The sequence below is a fragment of the Tachyglossus aculeatus genome, chromosome 7 (genome assembly GCF_015852505.1).
Source record: "Tachyglossus aculeatus isolate mTacAcu1 chromosome 7, mTacAcu1.pri, whole genome shotgun sequence".
NCBI lineage: Eukaryota > Metazoa > Chordata > Mammalia > Monotremata > Tachyglossidae > Tachyglossus > Tachyglossus aculeatus.
Genome location: NC_052072.1, coordinates 37,179,770 through 37,197,401, shown reverse-complemented (window position 1 = coordinate 37,197,401; position 17,632 = coordinate 37,179,770). Strand labels below are relative to the sequence as shown.

Sequence of the window (17,632 nt, the reverse complement as noted above, 5' to 3'; positions counted from 1 at the left end):
CTGTCTGTGAGCATATTATTCATCCTTAATTTTCCATCCTTTTTAACATTTTCTTTCTCTTACAAGTTGCTTTTTCCACTTTTTCAAGTCTGTAAACACAGTAGAATTTTTACCTGGTAAAATAGATTCACCTGGAGGCTGTGGTTGATTGTCTACCATATTGGCTAAATTTTGGTGCCAAACAAAGATAGTACGTGTGTACCGCTCTATGTTTCCTGCCACTCCCACATTGTGGTACAGAGTGGGAGTTGAAGATGCTGATCAATCAGTGCTATTTATGCAGCACATTTAATATAAATACGATTGAATGAATGAATGAATAAAATAGAGTAGTAAGAATTATAGCTACACTTCTAGACTGTGAACCCGCCGTTGGGTAGGGACCGTCCCTAGATGTTGCCAACTTGTACTTCCCAAGCGCTTAGTACAGTGCTCTGCACACAGTAAGCGCTCAATAAATACGATTGATTGATTGATTGATTGATTGAGTACTCCTTGGACTTGTATTTCAGGGAGCAGATGATGCACATTGGAAGCAGCCCCCACTGCCAATGTGATTTATCTCGGTCCTAAACCCACAAGTGTTTCTGGAGCCGCCGCGTTTCCAAAAACGCCCCGGCACCCCTGACGGAATAACGCCGGCGTGAATCCCAAGTCCCGGGGCTGCTGACTTGTTTTCCTCTGTCGCCGCAACAGAAATTAAACTTCAGTAGATATATGCCAGCCTCCCCTTCTTTTTTTGTATCAGAGAGTGCACTCTAATTTTTATTATGAGACTTTTCCGTTAGGCAGACAGTTGTTAAATTATGCAGTATTAAAACCAAAATGAGTGAACGCTGTGTCTTTAGGTATAAGGAATATTAGCCACACAAATGAAATACTTTAGAAATTTCTCTATGAGAAGCTAACCCCGAGGAATACCGGCCAGAATGTTCCCCTCCATTCCCTGTTTACTTTTTCTGTTGCTGGACAGCTCTCCATTATATCCATCATCAGCAACATCACCTCAGTTCTTTATTTAAGTGCTCTGTGAAACACAGAGCACTCTTTTAGCTACAAGAGAAATTGTAGCTAAAATCCTGCTTTCAGAGCTCTTTCGATCTAACAGGAGGAGACCACCGATGTTGGAAATTACCAGAAAACCTCCCCAAAACTTTAGCGAAGATTGCGCTAACATGTTAGGAACCGCTCTCCAGCATTCTGAAGGTGAAATTACAGGCTCAGCAAGCTGAACTAAGGGTCGCCACCGTCCCAGAAGATCAGGATTTTAAGGAAATATGCCCAGGGTGCCTTTTTTGTGCTCCGAAGACTGTGGCAAGTGAGGGGTAGGGATATTAAAGAGGGCAACTAACATTCTTGTCTGTTCCTCCCCCTCATCCCCACTTTCCATCCCCCTCAAAGATATCTTTCCTCATCTCTTCCCCCAACTCTTCCTCCACTCCTCCGCACCCTCATCACCTCCAGGAATGGACATCTCTTTCCTCATCTCTTCCCCCAACTCTCCCTATGCTCCTCCCCACCCTCATCACCTCCAGGGATGGACATCTCTTTCCTCATCTCTTCCCCCAACTCTCCCTCCGCTCCTCCGCACCCTCATCACCTCCAGGGATGGACATCTCTTTCCTCATCTCTTCCCCCAACTCTCCCTCCGCTCCTCCGCACCCTCATCACCTCCAGGGATGGGCATCTCTTTCCTCATCTCTTCCCCCAACTCTCCTTCCGCTCCTCCCCACCCTCATCACCTCCAGGGATGGACATCTCTTTCCTCATCTCTTCCCCCAACTCACCCTACGCTCCTTCGCACCCTCATCACCTCCAGGGATGGACATCTCTTTCCTCATCTCTTCCCCCAACTCTTCCTCCGCTCCTCCACACCCTCATCACCTCCAGGGATGGACATCTCTTTCCTCATCTCTTCCCCCAACTCTCCCTCCGCTCCTCCCCACCCTCATCACCTCCAGGGATGGACATCTCTTTCCTCATCTCTTCCCCCAACTCTCCCTCCGCTCCTCCGCACCCTCATCACCTCCAGGGATGGGCATCTCTTTCCTCATCTCTTCCCCCAACTCTCCTTCCGCTCCTCCCCACCCTCATCACCTCCAGGGATGGACATCTCTTTCCTCATCTCTTCCCCCAACTCACCCTACGCTCCTTCGCACCCTCATCACCTCCAGGGATGGACATCTCTTTCCTCATCTCTTCCCCCAACTCTCCCTATGCTCCTACGCACCCTCATCACCTCCAGGGATGGACATCTCTTTCCTCATCTCTTCCCCCAACTCTCCCGATGCTCCTCCGCACCCTCATCACCTCAAGGGATGGACATCTCTTTCCTCATCTCTTCCCCCAACTTTCCCTCTGCTCCTCCGCACCCTCATCACCTCCAGGGATGGACAACCCATAAAACAACAAGATAATGCAGAGAGCATTGCTACGTGCTGTGCTTTTCTTTGCCCTTCCCAGGTCTGCAGCACTTTTATCATTTCATTTCCCACGTCGAGGGGAAGGGAGGCCTGATTGTTGAACTTCTTCCACTGTGCTGGACCTACAGAAAAGTGGAGCAGCCCTGAACACAGTTTCCTTTCTCAGTCAATCAATCAATCAATCAATCGTATTTATTGAGCGCTTACTGTGTGCAGAGCACTGGACTAAGCGCTTGGGAAGTCCAAGTGGGCAACATCTAGAGACGGTCCCTACCCAACAGTGGGCTCACAGTCTAGAAGGGGGAGACTGAGAACAAAACCAAACATATCAACAAAATAAAATGAATAGAATAGATATATACTGTCAGGTGGACTTCATCGCTGCCTAAACCCCACTTTTCCTCATCTTCCACACCCTTCTGCGTCGCCCTGACTCGCTCTCTTTGCTCTTTCCCCCCCTCTCCCATCCCCACAGCTCTTATGTATAGATCTGTAATTTTATTGATTTGTATTGATGTCTGTTTATTTGTATTCATGCTTGCCCCCCCACCCCCCCGCCCCAGAATGGGAGCTTGTTGTGGACAGGGATCGTCACTGTTTATTGTGATATTGTAATAAAAATAATGAAGATGGTATTTGAGAAGCACAAGCGCTTAGTACAGTGCTCAAGTGCTTAGTACAGTGCTTTGCACCCAGTAAGCACTCAATAAATATGATTGATTGATTGATTGATTGAGAAGCAGCGTGGTTCTGTGAAAAGAGCCCGGGCTTTGTAGTCAGAGGTAATGGGTTCAAATCCTGGCTCCGCCAATTGTCAGCTGAGTGACTTTGGGCAAGTCACTTAATCAATCAGTCATATTTATTGAGCGCTTACTGTGTGCGGAGCACTGTACTAAGCGCTTGGGAAGTACAAGTTGGCAACATATAGAGACAGAGACTACCCAGCAGTGGGCACAGTCCAGAAGGGGCCTTAACTTATCTGGTCTATGCCATCATTATTATCTGTAATTTTATTGATTTGTATTGATGTCTGTTATTTGTATTGATGCCCCCCAGAATGGGAGCTTGTTGTGGACAAGGATCGTCACTATTTATTGCTGTAGTAATAATAATGAAGATGGTATTTATTAAGCGCTTACTACTACTACTAATGGCATTTGTTAAGTGCTTACTATGTGCAAAGCCCTGTTCTAAGCTCTGGGGGGGATACAAGGTGATCAGGTTGTCCCACGTGGGGCTCACAGTCTTAATCCCCATTTTCCAGATGAGGTAACTGAGGCTCAGAGAAGTGAAGTGACTTGCCCAGGGTCACACAGCAGACATGTGGTGGAGTCGGGATTCGAACCCATGACCTCTGACTCTAAAGCCCATGCTCCTTCCACTGAGCCACGCTGCTTCTATTGTACTTTCCCAAGTGCTTACTACAGTGCTTTGCACACGGAAAGCGCTCAATAAATATGATTGAACGATTGTATGCAGAACATACAGCAGAGTCCCTTCTTCATGTGGTGGTGGGAGTAAAAATTTCGCTTCCAATTTGGTGGCTGATGGGTCTGGAGGGAGACGTGTGTGACCTTGGGCAAGTCCCTTAGCTTCTCTGTGCCTCAGTTACCTCATCTGTAAAATGGGGATTAAGACTGTGAGCCCCCCCGTGGGACAACCGGATCACCTTGTAACTTCCCCAGTGCTTAGAGTAGTGCTTTGCGCATAGCAAGCGCTTAATAAATGCCATTATTATTATTATTATCATTATTATTATTAGTCCAGCTCTTGATCTGTGAATTGGAGCTTCCAGTGCTGATTTTTTCACAAACTCACCCGTAGACGTGCCACTGTCCTTCAAACCGTCAGATGATTGTCCAGTTTTCTCTGCTTTAAGGAAAGAGTCCAAACCCTTGGCTTCAAGGCTTTCCACCAAACATCCCCCAGAATTTTCTGGAACCAAAGAAGTGGCTCTACTGGGGTCAGAAAGATGTATTTCGCGTGAACCACTTTCTGACAAGTTTTTCTAGTGAAATTAATGTGTAACGTTTTTGCGAGGAAGAAATCACAAATTATTGAAGAGTTCAGTATGCCAGAGTCTGTTGTGGTGTTTTTAAAAATCCGTTAGAATTAGTAGCACTCGGTTCACATCCATTTTTAAGCTAGGTAAATAGTGAATTCTCATGGTGGTAGTAGTTTTGTACTCGGCGTTTTTATAAGGTGTTTTAAAACTCTTGGAGTTTTTATAAGGTGTTTTAAACCGTTTTGTCATCAGAAAGGAATGGAGAAGCAGCATGGCGTAGTGGCTAGAGCATGGGCTTGGGAATCAGAAGGTCATCATCATCATCATCAGTCATATTTATTGAGCGCTTACTATGTGCAGAGCACTGTACTAAGCGCTTGGGAAGTACAAATTGGCAACATATAGAGACAGTCCCTACCCAACAGTGGGCTCACAGTCTAAAAGGGGGAGACAGAGAACAAAACCAAACATACTAACAAAATAAAATAAATAGAATAGATATGTACAAATTAAATAAATAGAGTAATAAATATGTACAAACATATATACATATATACAGGTCATGGGTTCTAATTCTGGCTCCTCCACTTTGGGCAAGTCACTTCACTTCTCTGGGCCTCAGTTCACTCATCTGTAAAATGGGAATTGAGACTGTGAGCACCATGTGGGACCGGGACTGTGGCCAGTCCAATCTGCTTGTCTCCACCCCAGCGCTTAGTACAGTGCCTGGCACGTAGTTAAGTGCTTAACAAATACTATAAAAAAAAAGGAATTAAGATTTTCTTCCACCGCTGTATTACTACTGTATTTTCTGCTTCTGTATTGCCTGAGTAATATCTGACTTGGATTTTAAATGAATGATGGTATCTTCTAGTATTTATTGGTATGTGAAAGCTCTCAAAGTTTCAGTCCAATATTACTTTGTATTTGAGTTGCATCTAAAAACTATTTTAACCCTACTTGATTATGCCGGACTTTGAATCATAAGCTGCTAAGTATTGTCATTTTGTAGCATGGTATGAAGATGATAGAGTGTGCTAAAATATTTTATTCTTATCAGCTAGTAATTTTGAGAGGAATATAAGAACTCTTGTATTTTGGTTGCATCTAAAAATTATTTTAACTGTACTTGATTATGCCGGACTTTGAATCATAAGCTGCTAAGGGTTGTTATTTTGTAGCTTATTCCTAATGCATGGTAGGAAGATGATAGAGTGCGCTAAAATATTTTATTCTTATCAGATAGAAATTTTGAGAGGAATATAAGAACTCTTGTATTTTGGTTGCATCTAAAAACTATTTTAACCCTACTTGATTATGCTGGACTTTGAATCACAAGCTGCTAAGGCTTGTTATTTTGTAGCTTATTCATAATGCATGGTAGGAAGATGATAGAGTGCGCTAAAATATTTTATTCTTATCAGATAGAAATTTTGAGAGGAATATAAGAACTCTTGTATTTTGGTTGCATCTAAAAATTATTTTAACTGTACTTGATTATGCCGGACTTTGAATCATAAGCTGCTAAGGGTTGTTATTTTGTAGCTTATTCATAATGCATGGTATGAAGATGATAGAGTACGCTAAAATATTTTATTCTTAGATAGAAATTTTGAGAGGAATATAAGAACTCTTGTATTTTGGTTGCATCTAAAAATTATTTTAACCCTACTTGATTATGCTGGACTTTGAATCACAAGCTGCTAAGGGTTGTTATTTTGTAGCTTATTCATAATGCATGGTATGAAGATGATAGAGTACGCTAAAATATTTTATTCTGAGGTAGAAATTTCAAGAGGAATATAAGAACTCTTGTATTTTGGTTGCATCTAAAAATTATTTTAACCCTACTTGATTATGCTGGACTTTGAATCACAAGCTGCTAAGGGTTGTTATTTTGTAGCTTATTCATAATGCATGGTATGAAGATGATAGAGTACGCTAAAATATTTTATTCTTATCAAATAGAAATTTTGAGAGGAATGGAAGAACTCATGTAGAGTGTTATATAAACCACAGAAAATAAAGAGCAAACTGAGGTATTTATGATAAAGTTTCTAAAAAGATCTCTTAAAAAGCCAGATATCCTTCCAGAGTGATTAGAGAAGCAGCGTGGCTCAGTGGAAAGAGCCCGGGCTTTGGAGTCAGGGGTCATGCATTCGAATCCCGGCTCTGCCAATTGTCAGCTGTGCGACTTTGGGCAACAGCGTGGCTCAGTGGAAAAGAGCCCGGGCTCTGGAGTCAGAGGTCATGGGTTCAAACCCCGGCTCCGCCAATTGTCAGCTGTGTGACTTTGGGCAAGTCATTTAACTTCTCTGTGCCTCAGTTACCTCATCTATAAAGTGGGGATGAAGACTCTGAGCCCCATGTGGGACAACCTGATCACCTTGTAACCTCCCCACCACATAGAACAGTGCTTTGCACATAGTAAGTGCTTAATAAATGCCATCATCATTATTATTATTGTCACTTCACTTCTCTGTGTCTCAGTTCCCTCATCTGTAAAATGGGGATTGAGGCTTTGAGCCCCCCGTGGGGCAATCTGATCTCCTTGTAACCTCCCCAGCGCTTCGAACAGTGCTTTGCACGTAGTAAGCGCTTAACAAATACCAACATTATCATGATTATTACTAAGCGCTTAGAACAGTGCTTTGCACATAGTAAGCGCTTAACAAATACCAGCATTATTATGATTATTACTATGCGCTTAGAACAGTACTTTGCACATAGTAAGCGCTTAACAAATACCACCATTATTGTGATTATTACTAAGCGCTTAGAACAGTGCTTTGCATATAGTAAGCGCTTAACAAATACCAACATTATTATGATTATTACTAAGCGCTTAGAACAGTGCTTTGCATATAGTAAGCACTTAACAAATACCAACATTATTATGATTATCACTAAGCGCTTAGAACAGGGCTTTGCACATAGTAAGCGCTTAACAAATACCACCATTATTATTATTACTAAGTGCTTAGAACAGTGCTTTGCACATAGTAAACGCTTAACAAATGCCACCATTATTATTATTGCTAAGCGCTTAGAACAGTGCTTTGCACATAGTAAGCGCTTAACAAATACCAACGTTATTATGAGTATTACTAAGCACTTGGAAAGTACAGTTGGGCAACAGAGACAGTCCCTCCCCAATGTGCTCACAGTTTAGAAGGGGGAGAGGGGAACTGAATTAATGCGCCTGTTGACTCCTGATAACCTTTGGGATACATTTGCCTTTTTAGCAGTTTAATTCCATTCAATTTAATCCAGTTACTTAGAGCCCGAAGAAACATTTAAAGAAACTCTGGGATGTGCAGGGTACCCACTTTTCAGTTGGAGCACAGGGGTGAATTTGGGGCGGGACCCGGGGAAGGGAGGGGGGAAAAGGGGAGTAAAAAGAAGAGAGAAAGGAGGGAAAGAAGGACACGGGAGGAGAAGGAAGGAAAAAGGAAGCACTGGTCCTGCCCTCTTTAGGGGTTTCTGTTTGGTGCTAAGGCTGGACACAGGAGGAGAAGGAAGGAAAAGGAAGCACTGGTCCCCTGCCCTCTTTAGGGTTTTTTGTTTGGTGCTAAGGCTGGACACAGGAGGAGAAGGAAGGAAAAAGGAAGCACTGGGCCTGCCCTCTTTAGGGGTTTTTGTTTGGTGCTAAGGATGGACACAGGAGGAGAAGGAAGGACAAAGGAAGCACTGGGCCTGCCCTCTTTAGGGTTTTTGTTTGGTGCTAAGGATGGACACAGGAGGAGAAGGAAGGAAAAAGGAAGCACTGGGCCTGCCCTCTTTAGGGGTTTTTGTTTGGTGCTAAGGCTGGACACAGGAGGAGAAGGAAGGAAAAAGGAAGCACTGGTCCTGTCCTCTTTAGGGGTTTTTGTTTGGTGCTAAGGCTGGACACAGGAGGAGAAGGAAGGAAAAAGGAAGCACTGGTCCTGTCCTCTTTAGGGTTTTTGTTTGGTGCTAAGGCTGGACACAGGAGGAGAAGGAAGGAAAAAGGAAGCACTGGGCCTGCCCTCTGTAGGGTTTTTGTTTGGTGCTAAGGCTGGACACAGGAGGAGAAGGAAGGACAAAGGAAGCACTGGGCCTGCCCTCTTTAGGGGTTTTTGTTTGGTGCTAAGGCTGGACACAGGAGGAGAAGGAAGGAAAAAGGAAGCACTGGGCCTGCCCTCTGTAGGGTTTTTGTTTGGTGCTAAGGATGGACACAGGAGGAGAAGTAGCAGAGGAGGATCAATCAGTCAATCAATCGTATTGAGCGCTTACTGTGTGCAGAGCACTGTACTAAGCGCTTGGGAAGTACAAGTTGGCAACATATAGAGACAGTCCCTACCCAACAGTGGGCTCACAGTCTAAAAGGGGGAGACAGAGAACAAAACCAAACATACTAACAAAATAAAATAGAGTAGATATGTACAAGTAAAATAAATAGAGTAATAAATACGTACAAACATATATACATATATACAGGTGCTGTGGGGAAGGGAAGGAGGTAAGGTGGGGGGTATGGAGAGGGGGAGGAGGGGGAGAGGAAGGAAGGGGCTCAGTCTGGGAAGACCTCCTGGAGGAGGAGGATGCTCTGGGGCCTCCCGGACGTACCGGCTGAGAGCCGTAATCAATAACCAATAATCGAGAAGCAGCGTGGCTCAGTGGAAAGAGCCCGGGCTTTGGAGTCAGAGGTCATGGGTTCGAATGCTGGCTCTGCCACATGTCTGCTGTGTGACCTTAGGCAAGTCACTTAACTTCTCTGAGCCTCAGTTCCCTCATCTGCAAAATGGGGATTAAAACTGAGCCCCACGTGGGACAACTTGATCACCTTGTACCCCACCCCCAGCGCTTAGAACAGTGCTTTGCACATAGTAAGTGCTTAACAAATGCCGTTATTATTATTATTATTATTAATAATCAATCCTGTTGTCTCTGCTTCAGAGTCCCACAGGATGGGGCTCATCCACTTGGCGGGCATCAGATGGGCACCACCGTATCCAGCGGCACAGATGCTGCTCGGTCCTGTGGCCATTCTTACCATTCATTCATTCATTCATTCATTCATTCATTCAATCGTATTTATTGAGCACTTACTGTGTGCAGAGCACTGGACTAAGCGCTCGGGAAGTCCCAGCTGACAACATCGAGAGACGGTCCCTACCCAACAGCGGGCTCACAGTCTGGAAGGGGGAGACAGAGAACAAAACCAAACATAGTAACAAAATAAAATAAGTAGAATAAATATGTACAAATAAAATAGAGTAATAAATCCGTACAAACATATATACAGGTGCTGTGGGGAAGGGAATCAATCAATCGTATTTATTGAGCGCTTACTATGTGCAGAGCACTGGACTAAGCGCTTGGGAAGTACAAGTTGGCAACATATAGAGACAGTCCGGGGGTGGGGGGGGGGGGGGGGGAGATGGGGAGGAGGGGGAGAGGAAGGAGGGGGGCTCATTCAAGGTCTTCATGGATAATCAAAATCACATAATTCCCTTTATTAAAAATATATTTACTTAAAACTGAAATGGGAAAATGTTAAAAAGAATGGAAAATTAAGGATGAATAATATGCTCTCAGACAGTTGCTCGGGGCTAGGTGTGGCACAGCTAAGCCGTGAGTCCCTTGCTCCTTTTCAAAGTTCATTCATGCATTCATTCAATCGTATTTATTGAGCGCTTACTGTGGGCAGAGCACTGTACTAAGCGCTTGGGAAGACCAAGTTGGCAACATATAGAGACGGTCCCTACCCAACAGCGGGCTCACAGTCTAGAAGGGGGAGATAGAGAACAAAACAAAACATATTAACAAAATGAAATAGAATAAATATGTACAAATAAAATAAATAGAGTAATAAATCCGTACAAACATATACATATATTCAGGTGCTGTGGGGAGGGGAAGGAGGTAAGGCAGGGGAAGCAACGTCGCTCAGTGGAAAGAGGCCGGGCTTGGGAGTCCGAGGTCATGGGTTCGAATCCCGGCCCCGCCACTTACCAGCTGTGTGACTTGGGGCCAGTCACTTCACTTCTCCGGGCCTCAGTTACCTCATCTGTAAAATAGGGATGAAAACTGTAAGCATGATCACCTTGTAACCTCCCCAGCTCTTAGAACAGTGCTTGGCACATAGTAAGTGCTTAGCTAGACTGTGAGCCCACTGTTGGGTAGGGACTGTCTGTATATGTTGCCAACTTGTACTTCCCAACCGCGTAGTACAGCGCTCTGCACACAGTAAGCGCTCAATAAATACGATTGATTGATTGATTAACAGATACCTGCTTCCACCCCCACCCCCCCCCACTTAAGCGACCTTCCTTCTAGTGCCCCCCCCAACCCCCCTTCCCTGTCCGGCTCTGACTGACTCCCCCCCACCCCCCCCCACCCCGGGAAAAAGGCCCTTGTTATCACCAAGTTACATTAACGACAACCTCATTCGCACCTACTCAGCCCTCCTGTCCCACCATCGACCCCCGGCCCACGTCCTCCCCCAGGCCTGGAATGCCCTCCCTCTGCCCATCCGCCAAGCTAGCTCTCTTCCTCCCTTCAAGGCCCTACTGAGAGCTCACCTCCTCCAGGAGGCCTTCCCACACTGAGCCCCTTCCTTCCTCTCCCCCTCGTCCCCCTCTCCATCCCCCCATCTTACCTCCTTCCCTTCCCCACAGCACCTGTATATATGTATATATGTTTGTACATATTTATTACTCTATTTATTTTACTTGTACCTATCCTATTTTATTTTGTTAGTATCATCATCATCAATCATATTTATTGGGCGCTTACTATGTGCAGAGCACTGTACTAAGCGCTTGGGAAGTACAAATTGGCAACATGTAGAGACAGTCCCTACCCAACAGTGGGCTCACAGTCTAAAAGGGGGAGACAGAACAAAACCAAACATGCTAACAAAATAAAATAAAAAGAATAGATATGTACAAGCAAAATAAATAAATAAATAGAGTAATAAATATGTACAAACATATATACATATATACAGGTGCTGTGGGGAAGGGAAGGAGGTAAGATGGGGGGGGATGGAGAGGGGGACGAGGGGGAGAGGAAGGAAGGGGCTCAGTCTGGGCCCCTTTAGTATGGCCCCCTGTTAGTACGTTTGGTTTTGTTCTCTGTCTCCCCCTTCTAGTGATGACATTTGTTAAGCGCTTACTATGTGCAGAGCACTGTTCTAAGCGCTGGGGGGGGTACAGGGTGATCAGGTTGTCCCACATGGGGCTCACAGTCTTAATCCCCATTCTCCAGATGAGGGAACTGAGGCTCAGAGAAGTTGAGCGACTTGCCCAAGGTCACACAGCAGACGTGTGGCGGAGTCGGAATTCGAACCCATGACCTGACTCCAAAGCCCGGGCTCTTTCCACTGAGCCACGCTGCTTCTCTAGACTGTGAGCCCGCTGTTGCGCAGGGACCGTCTCTATATGTTGCCAGCTTGTACTTCCCAAGCACTTAGTCCAGCGCTCTGCACACAGTAAGTGCTCAATAAATACAATTGATTGATTGATTGATTGATTATTACCATGGAAGCGCCTTAGGGCGCCGTTGGTCTTTCCCTGGAAAGCCGGTTCACCGGGCGGGCAGATGGCCTCTCTTCTCAGGGTCTGGGAGAGGCGGCGGAGGGAACCGTCGATTCCCCAGCCTCGGGGAGAACCAGCAGAGGAGCAGACAGCATCCTCTGTTGCCGCCATTTAGTTCACCCACACCAGGCTGGACACCATCATCAATCGTATTTATTGAGCGCTTACTATGTGCAGGGCACTGTACTAAGCGCTTGTATCACCATCACAGCTCTGGTTTAGCTACAAGTCACATCTCCTCCACGGGGCCCGCCCTGATTAAACCCTCTTTTCCCCGCCTCACTCTCCCTCCTGTGTCGTCTGCGGCCTTGGATCTGTGACCTTTGGACATTGGATATTCACCCCACCCCAACCCCTCAGCACTGAGGTATAGGTCTTTAAATTATATATTATAAATTACTTCTTTATTCCATATTCATTCATGCATTCAGTCGTATTTATTGAGAGTGTGCAGAGCGCTGGGGAAGTACAAGAAGTACAGAGAAGCAGCATGGCTCAGTGGAAAGAGCCCGGGCTTTGGAGTCAGAGGTCATGGGTTCAAACCCTGGCTCCGCCAGTTGTCAGCTGGGTGACTTTGGGCAAGTCACTTAACTTCTCTGTGCCTGTTACCTCATCCCCTTTTAGACTGTGAGCCCGCTGTTGGGTAGGGACTGTCTCTATATGTTGCCAACTTGTACTTCCCAAGCGCTTAGTACAGTGCTCTGCACACAGTAAGCGCTCAATAAATACGATTGATTGATCTGTAAAATGGGGATGAAGACTGTGAGCCCTCTGTGAGACATCCTGATCACCTTGTGACCTCCCCAGCGCTTGGAACAGTGCTTTGCACATAGTAAGTGCTTAATAAATGTCATTATTATTATTACTATTAAAGTCAGCAACATATAGAGACGATCCCTAACCAACAAAGGGCTCACAGTCTAGAAATATTAACGTCTGTCTCCCCTTCTAGACTATAAGCTTATTATGGACAGGAAACATGCCTGCTAATTCTGTTGCATTGTAGTCTTTCATTGTATATTGTAGTCTTTCACTGTATTTGTTATATATATGTTGCCAACTTGTACTTCCCAAGCACGTAGTACAGTGCTCTGCACACAGTAAGCGCTCAATAAATACGATTGATTGATTGATATAGTACGGTTAGAGACTTTTTCTGCCCCCTTCAAGGTAGTGTACTGAAAGGTTGGCCGAGATTTTCTGTGCAAATAAAGACGTGTAGGCAGATGAAGAAGTTAAGGTCTTTCCACCATCGGCTAAATTATTGCAATAAAAAGTCTTTCATTTTTTCAAGAAAGCAAATGAATATAAATACGATTTGAAAAAGACATCCTTGATGGGAGAGTAGTTCAGAGGGGTCAGAGGTGCTCAAGATGATTTAAGAAGAAGAGAAGCCTGAGCTGGAAAAATTCTTTACTGAAGTTGCAAAAGCAAGACTGTCTTTCTGCCATACCTGTGCTAGGAGAGCCGGAAACTAACCCCGTGGAAATAGAAATAAAGAGGAGACTATCGAGAAGCAGCGTGGCTTAATGGAAAGAGCATGTGGCTGGAAGACAGAGGACGTGGGTTGTAAATCCGGCTTTGCCATTTGTCTGCTGCGTGACCTTGGGCAAGTCACTTAATTTCTCTGTAACTCAGTCTCTTCAACTGTAAAATGGGGATTTAATCTTAGTCCCTTCTGCTTAGACTATGAGCCCCATATAGGACAAGGACTGTGTCCGACCTGATAAATCTGTATTTTCCCCCATGCTTAGAAGATGCTTGACACATAGTAATCACTTAACAGATACCATTAAGAAACAAACCCAAAAGAGGAGTCTAGCCAAGGAGACTCTCCAGTCTCTCAAATCTACCAGATTTGTGGATTTCTTTTTTTGATGGAAAATGCTTTGTTATTAAATCTGTGTCCTGAGGCCCAGACAAAGAAGTCTTGAATCATACCTGCTTCATCATCCTCAGATTACCCTCCCCAACCCCGACTTTTTCCCATTTAGAGTAGTCGCAATGTTCTCATTCCGGGACCCAGACTTGTTTGCATCTCCTGCAGAGAGACCTTTCCCTTTCTTTGTCCTTAACCCTATAAATAATAAATAATAATGAAATTTGTTAAGCGCTTACTATGTGCAAAGCACTGCTCTAAGCATGGGGGAGGATACAAGGTGATCAGGTTGTCCCACGTGGGACTCACAGTCTTAACCACCATTTTACAGACGAGGTAACTGAGGCCCAGAGGAGTTGAGTGACTTGCCCAAGGTCACACAGCTGACAATTGGCGGAGTTGGGATTTGAACCCATGACCTCTGAATCCCAAGCCCAGGCTCTTTCCATTGAGCCACGCTGCCTGTGGGTGAAGACATCGTACCAACCGTGGTGAGGGCCTCCAGGCAAGTGGAACCCAGGTTCGCCCTTGGTGGATCAGACCCCTCTCCAAAACCCATTGAAGTAGGGGGTGAAAAACTATTCAAGCGCTTAGTACAGCGCTCTGCACACAGTAAGCGCTCAATAAGTACGATCGAATGAATGAGCGAATGAATATTGAGCCACGTGAATTCAGCAGTAGGATGATGAGGTAGCTGGGATACATTTTCCATTGCAATCAACGAAGCTGTGAGGGATGCCTTAAAGAAAGAAGTAAAAAAAAATCCTTCCAAGCCATGAACTCCTCAGTGAGGATGGCAAGCTACTTAGTGAGTAATAATAATAATAATAATGGCATTTATTAAGCACTTACTATGTGCAAAGCACTGTTCTAAGCGCTAGGGAGGTTACAAGGCAATCAGGTTGTCCCACAGGGGGCTCATAGTCTTCATCCCCATTGTGCAGATGAGGGAACTGAGGCACAGAGAAGTTAAGTGACGTGCCCAAAGTCACACAGCTGACAATTGGCATAGCCGGGATTTAAATGTGATGGATTACCAAAACAAATGCTAAGTATTTTGTGGGGTTGCCTGTACTTGCTCAACAAGATTCTCCTGGCCTTGAGAACTTGGTAGGGCTTGTGAATTGCAGCTGTGAACTCCTGATTACGGGATTTGTCTGGTGCTTACAATGTGCCAGTCAAGTCAGACACATGTCCCCCATCTTACCTCCTTCCCTTCCCCACAGCACCTGTATATATGTATATATGTTTGTACATATTTATTTCTCTATTTATTTATTTATTTTACTTGTACATATCTATTCTATTTATTTTATTTGCTTGGTATGTTTGGTTTTGCTCTCCGTCTCCCCCTTTTAGACTGTGAGCCCACTATTGGATAGGGACTGTCTCTGTATCTTGCCAACTTGTACTTCCCAAGCGCTTAGTACAGTGCTCTGCACACAGTAAGCGCTCAATAAATACGATTGATGATGATGTCCTCTCCCATATGGGGATCACATTGAAAGTAGGAAGGAGAACATGTATCACATCCCATTTAACAGAAGAGGAAATTGAGGCCCAGAGAAGTTCAGTGACTTGCCCCAAGTCCCACATCAAGCAGAGGATGGAGCAAGGATGAGAACCCAGGTCTTCAAATAACAATAATTTATAATTATGGGATTTGTTAAGCACTTACAGGTCTGTGCTCTTAGGAGGCCGCTCTGACTCTGATAAGCAGTTCTCTCCATGTGTGTGTGTGTGTGTGTGTGTGTCACAAGGATGCAGTTTATTAGAAAGTAGGGGGAAAGCCTTTGGTAGATATTTTTCCCCAGGAATTATCCGTTTTCCTTGTCCAGACAGAGATGAAATTCCACAAAGGTCAGGCTGTTTAATTGATTTATCTTGTTCAGACAAGATGCTAACAAGATGGCTGAGTTATTCTACGCCGAGTATTGTTTGACATTTTCTACCGTTCCTTGGATCATGTATTAGAATATACTCAAACATATTGGTTGAATTGGGGGTGGGATGATGAATCGAGTGCTTGAATGTGCCCAGTCGTAACCTGAGGCTAAACACCTACATTGTTTAATATTTTAACAAAGCCTGAAGACCTAATCGAACTGTCTCGGTATCTTTTTCATTCTGGCAAATGTCCTTTCCTCGCTTAGAAATGCAGGCACATTTTAGTGTTAATGCTGTGCAGATTAGATGACAGAATTTTGTGCTTTGAGACTCTCCAAGAAAATGATTCAATATTCGGCTCTGGCTGAGTAATATGTACAATTTCCAGATTCGGCAGTATGTTTAGAACATTAATCTTCAGACTTCAGATGTTAATTTTAGTAACTCCTTTTTCCTGATGTAATTGCTGAAAGCTTTTGTAAATAGGTTCAAAACCAGTATGTAGCAGAAAATGTCCGAGCTCCATTAAAAATGGAACGTCCCACTGTCGTTAGGTCCTTGTTTCTCCGAGGAAAATACCTGCTCCCTAAAAAAAATCGATGCTATAATGGTCCTCCATCCTGAAGTAGCGTTTTGTGTTAGGAGATTGTCAGAGGCTTTTTGGGGTGAAAAGGTGTGAATCCAAGCCATTGCGGAAACATCTCCTGTCTTATTCAGTTCATATTTATAATTTATACGCAGTGAAGATGTCATTCGATTTTACTACAGGCTGTGATTGAGACTTGGTGATTGTGCTACATGATTTCTCCAGCCGGTGCATTAAATCGAGCCGCCTCGAAGGGTCTCGATCGCCCGGTGCCCGTAAAACCCTACTGTACCTGCTGAACGATCTCCCTTCCCGGATTCCAGTCGCTCTAGTTATCGGCCAACAAAAGAGCGGCAGCTTTTGATCCCCCGAAGAGCTCGGAGAAAGAATGATCGTGAAAAAGCCGAGCGATTTAGGTTTCCTCTTTTGACTCGAACGCAGCCCCGTCAGGCGAGTAACAGAGATAGAAGAACAGTCCAGCTTTCAGCTGGGAAGTACTCGCAGGGAGGCGGCGGGGTGCGGGGGGGGGGGGATGAATGTTCTGGGGATTTTTCATTTCCCTGATGTGCAAGTGATGCTGCCGTAATTCTAGCTGCAGGTTTGTTTTTTTTTTTAACTGATCGTTCACCATTCAGCAGCTGGTAGAGAAGTAGAACTGCCTGGCAACCACCTGCAGGGCCGCAGAGATGAATTACATTTTCGGAAACAACACACTCCTGTACCCTCGCGGCAGTCGAGGCGGCACCGCCAGCTCTAGCCACAGCTCCGTAGGCCCGAAGGCGAAGCACTGGGCCAAAAAGGGCTCCGCAGACGAACTGCGGGCCGAGCCCGAGCCTTCCCGCTGGCAGCAGCTGGTTGCGTTTTTCACTCGCAGGCACAGCTTCATTGACTGCATCTCCGTCGCTGCCAGCTCCGCCCAGGTAACCCTGCCACTTGTTGCAATCCTGTCGGTCCTTCTGTGGGGGCTCAGTAGTCGGGAACGCGACCCTCCCGTGGGTTAGTCCTGATTTCCTAAAGACCGTAAGGGAAGATGTGTGTCGGGTCGCGTGCTCGTGTCGCTTGTCATCGTGAGTGCTCCGAAACGTCCGCCGCACGGCCGGGGATGGAAGATTTAAGCCTGAAGAAGCGATGAGAATATTGCTGCTAAGTGGGGTGGGCTAGATTTGCTTCGAAATACTCGTCTTGTGAACACAGAGAGAGATATAAATTCGTACAGCCAGAGTGAATGCGCCAGCCGTTTTATTTCCAGCATAATGATAGGCGATTAAAATGAGCGCTGGAGGTTGTGCT

General features: G+C 45.1%; 1 protein-coding gene across 13 annotated transcripts in view; it reads left to right on the top strand.

Annotated features, from left to right (window-relative positions):
* The window catches only part of DLG1 (discs large MAGUK scaffold protein 1), a 241,181-nt gene that overhangs the window by 86,788 nt on the left and 136,761 nt on the right, over window positions 1-17,632 (top strand). For 2 of the 13 annotated variants that reach the window (XM_038749491.1, XM_038749493.1), the window contains exon 1: window positions 16,992-17,262. The exons of 10 other annotated variants lie outside the window; for them this stretch is intronic. In XM_038749491.1, coding sequence (XP_038605419.1) covers window positions 17,029-17,262 — 234 coding nt within the window. In that variant the 5' untranslated portion in view covers window positions 16,992-17,028. Of the gene's footprint in view, window positions 1-16,991; window positions 17,263-17,632 lie in introns of those variants that run through there. One more of the 13 variants, XM_038749492.1, reaches the window with a different exon arrangement.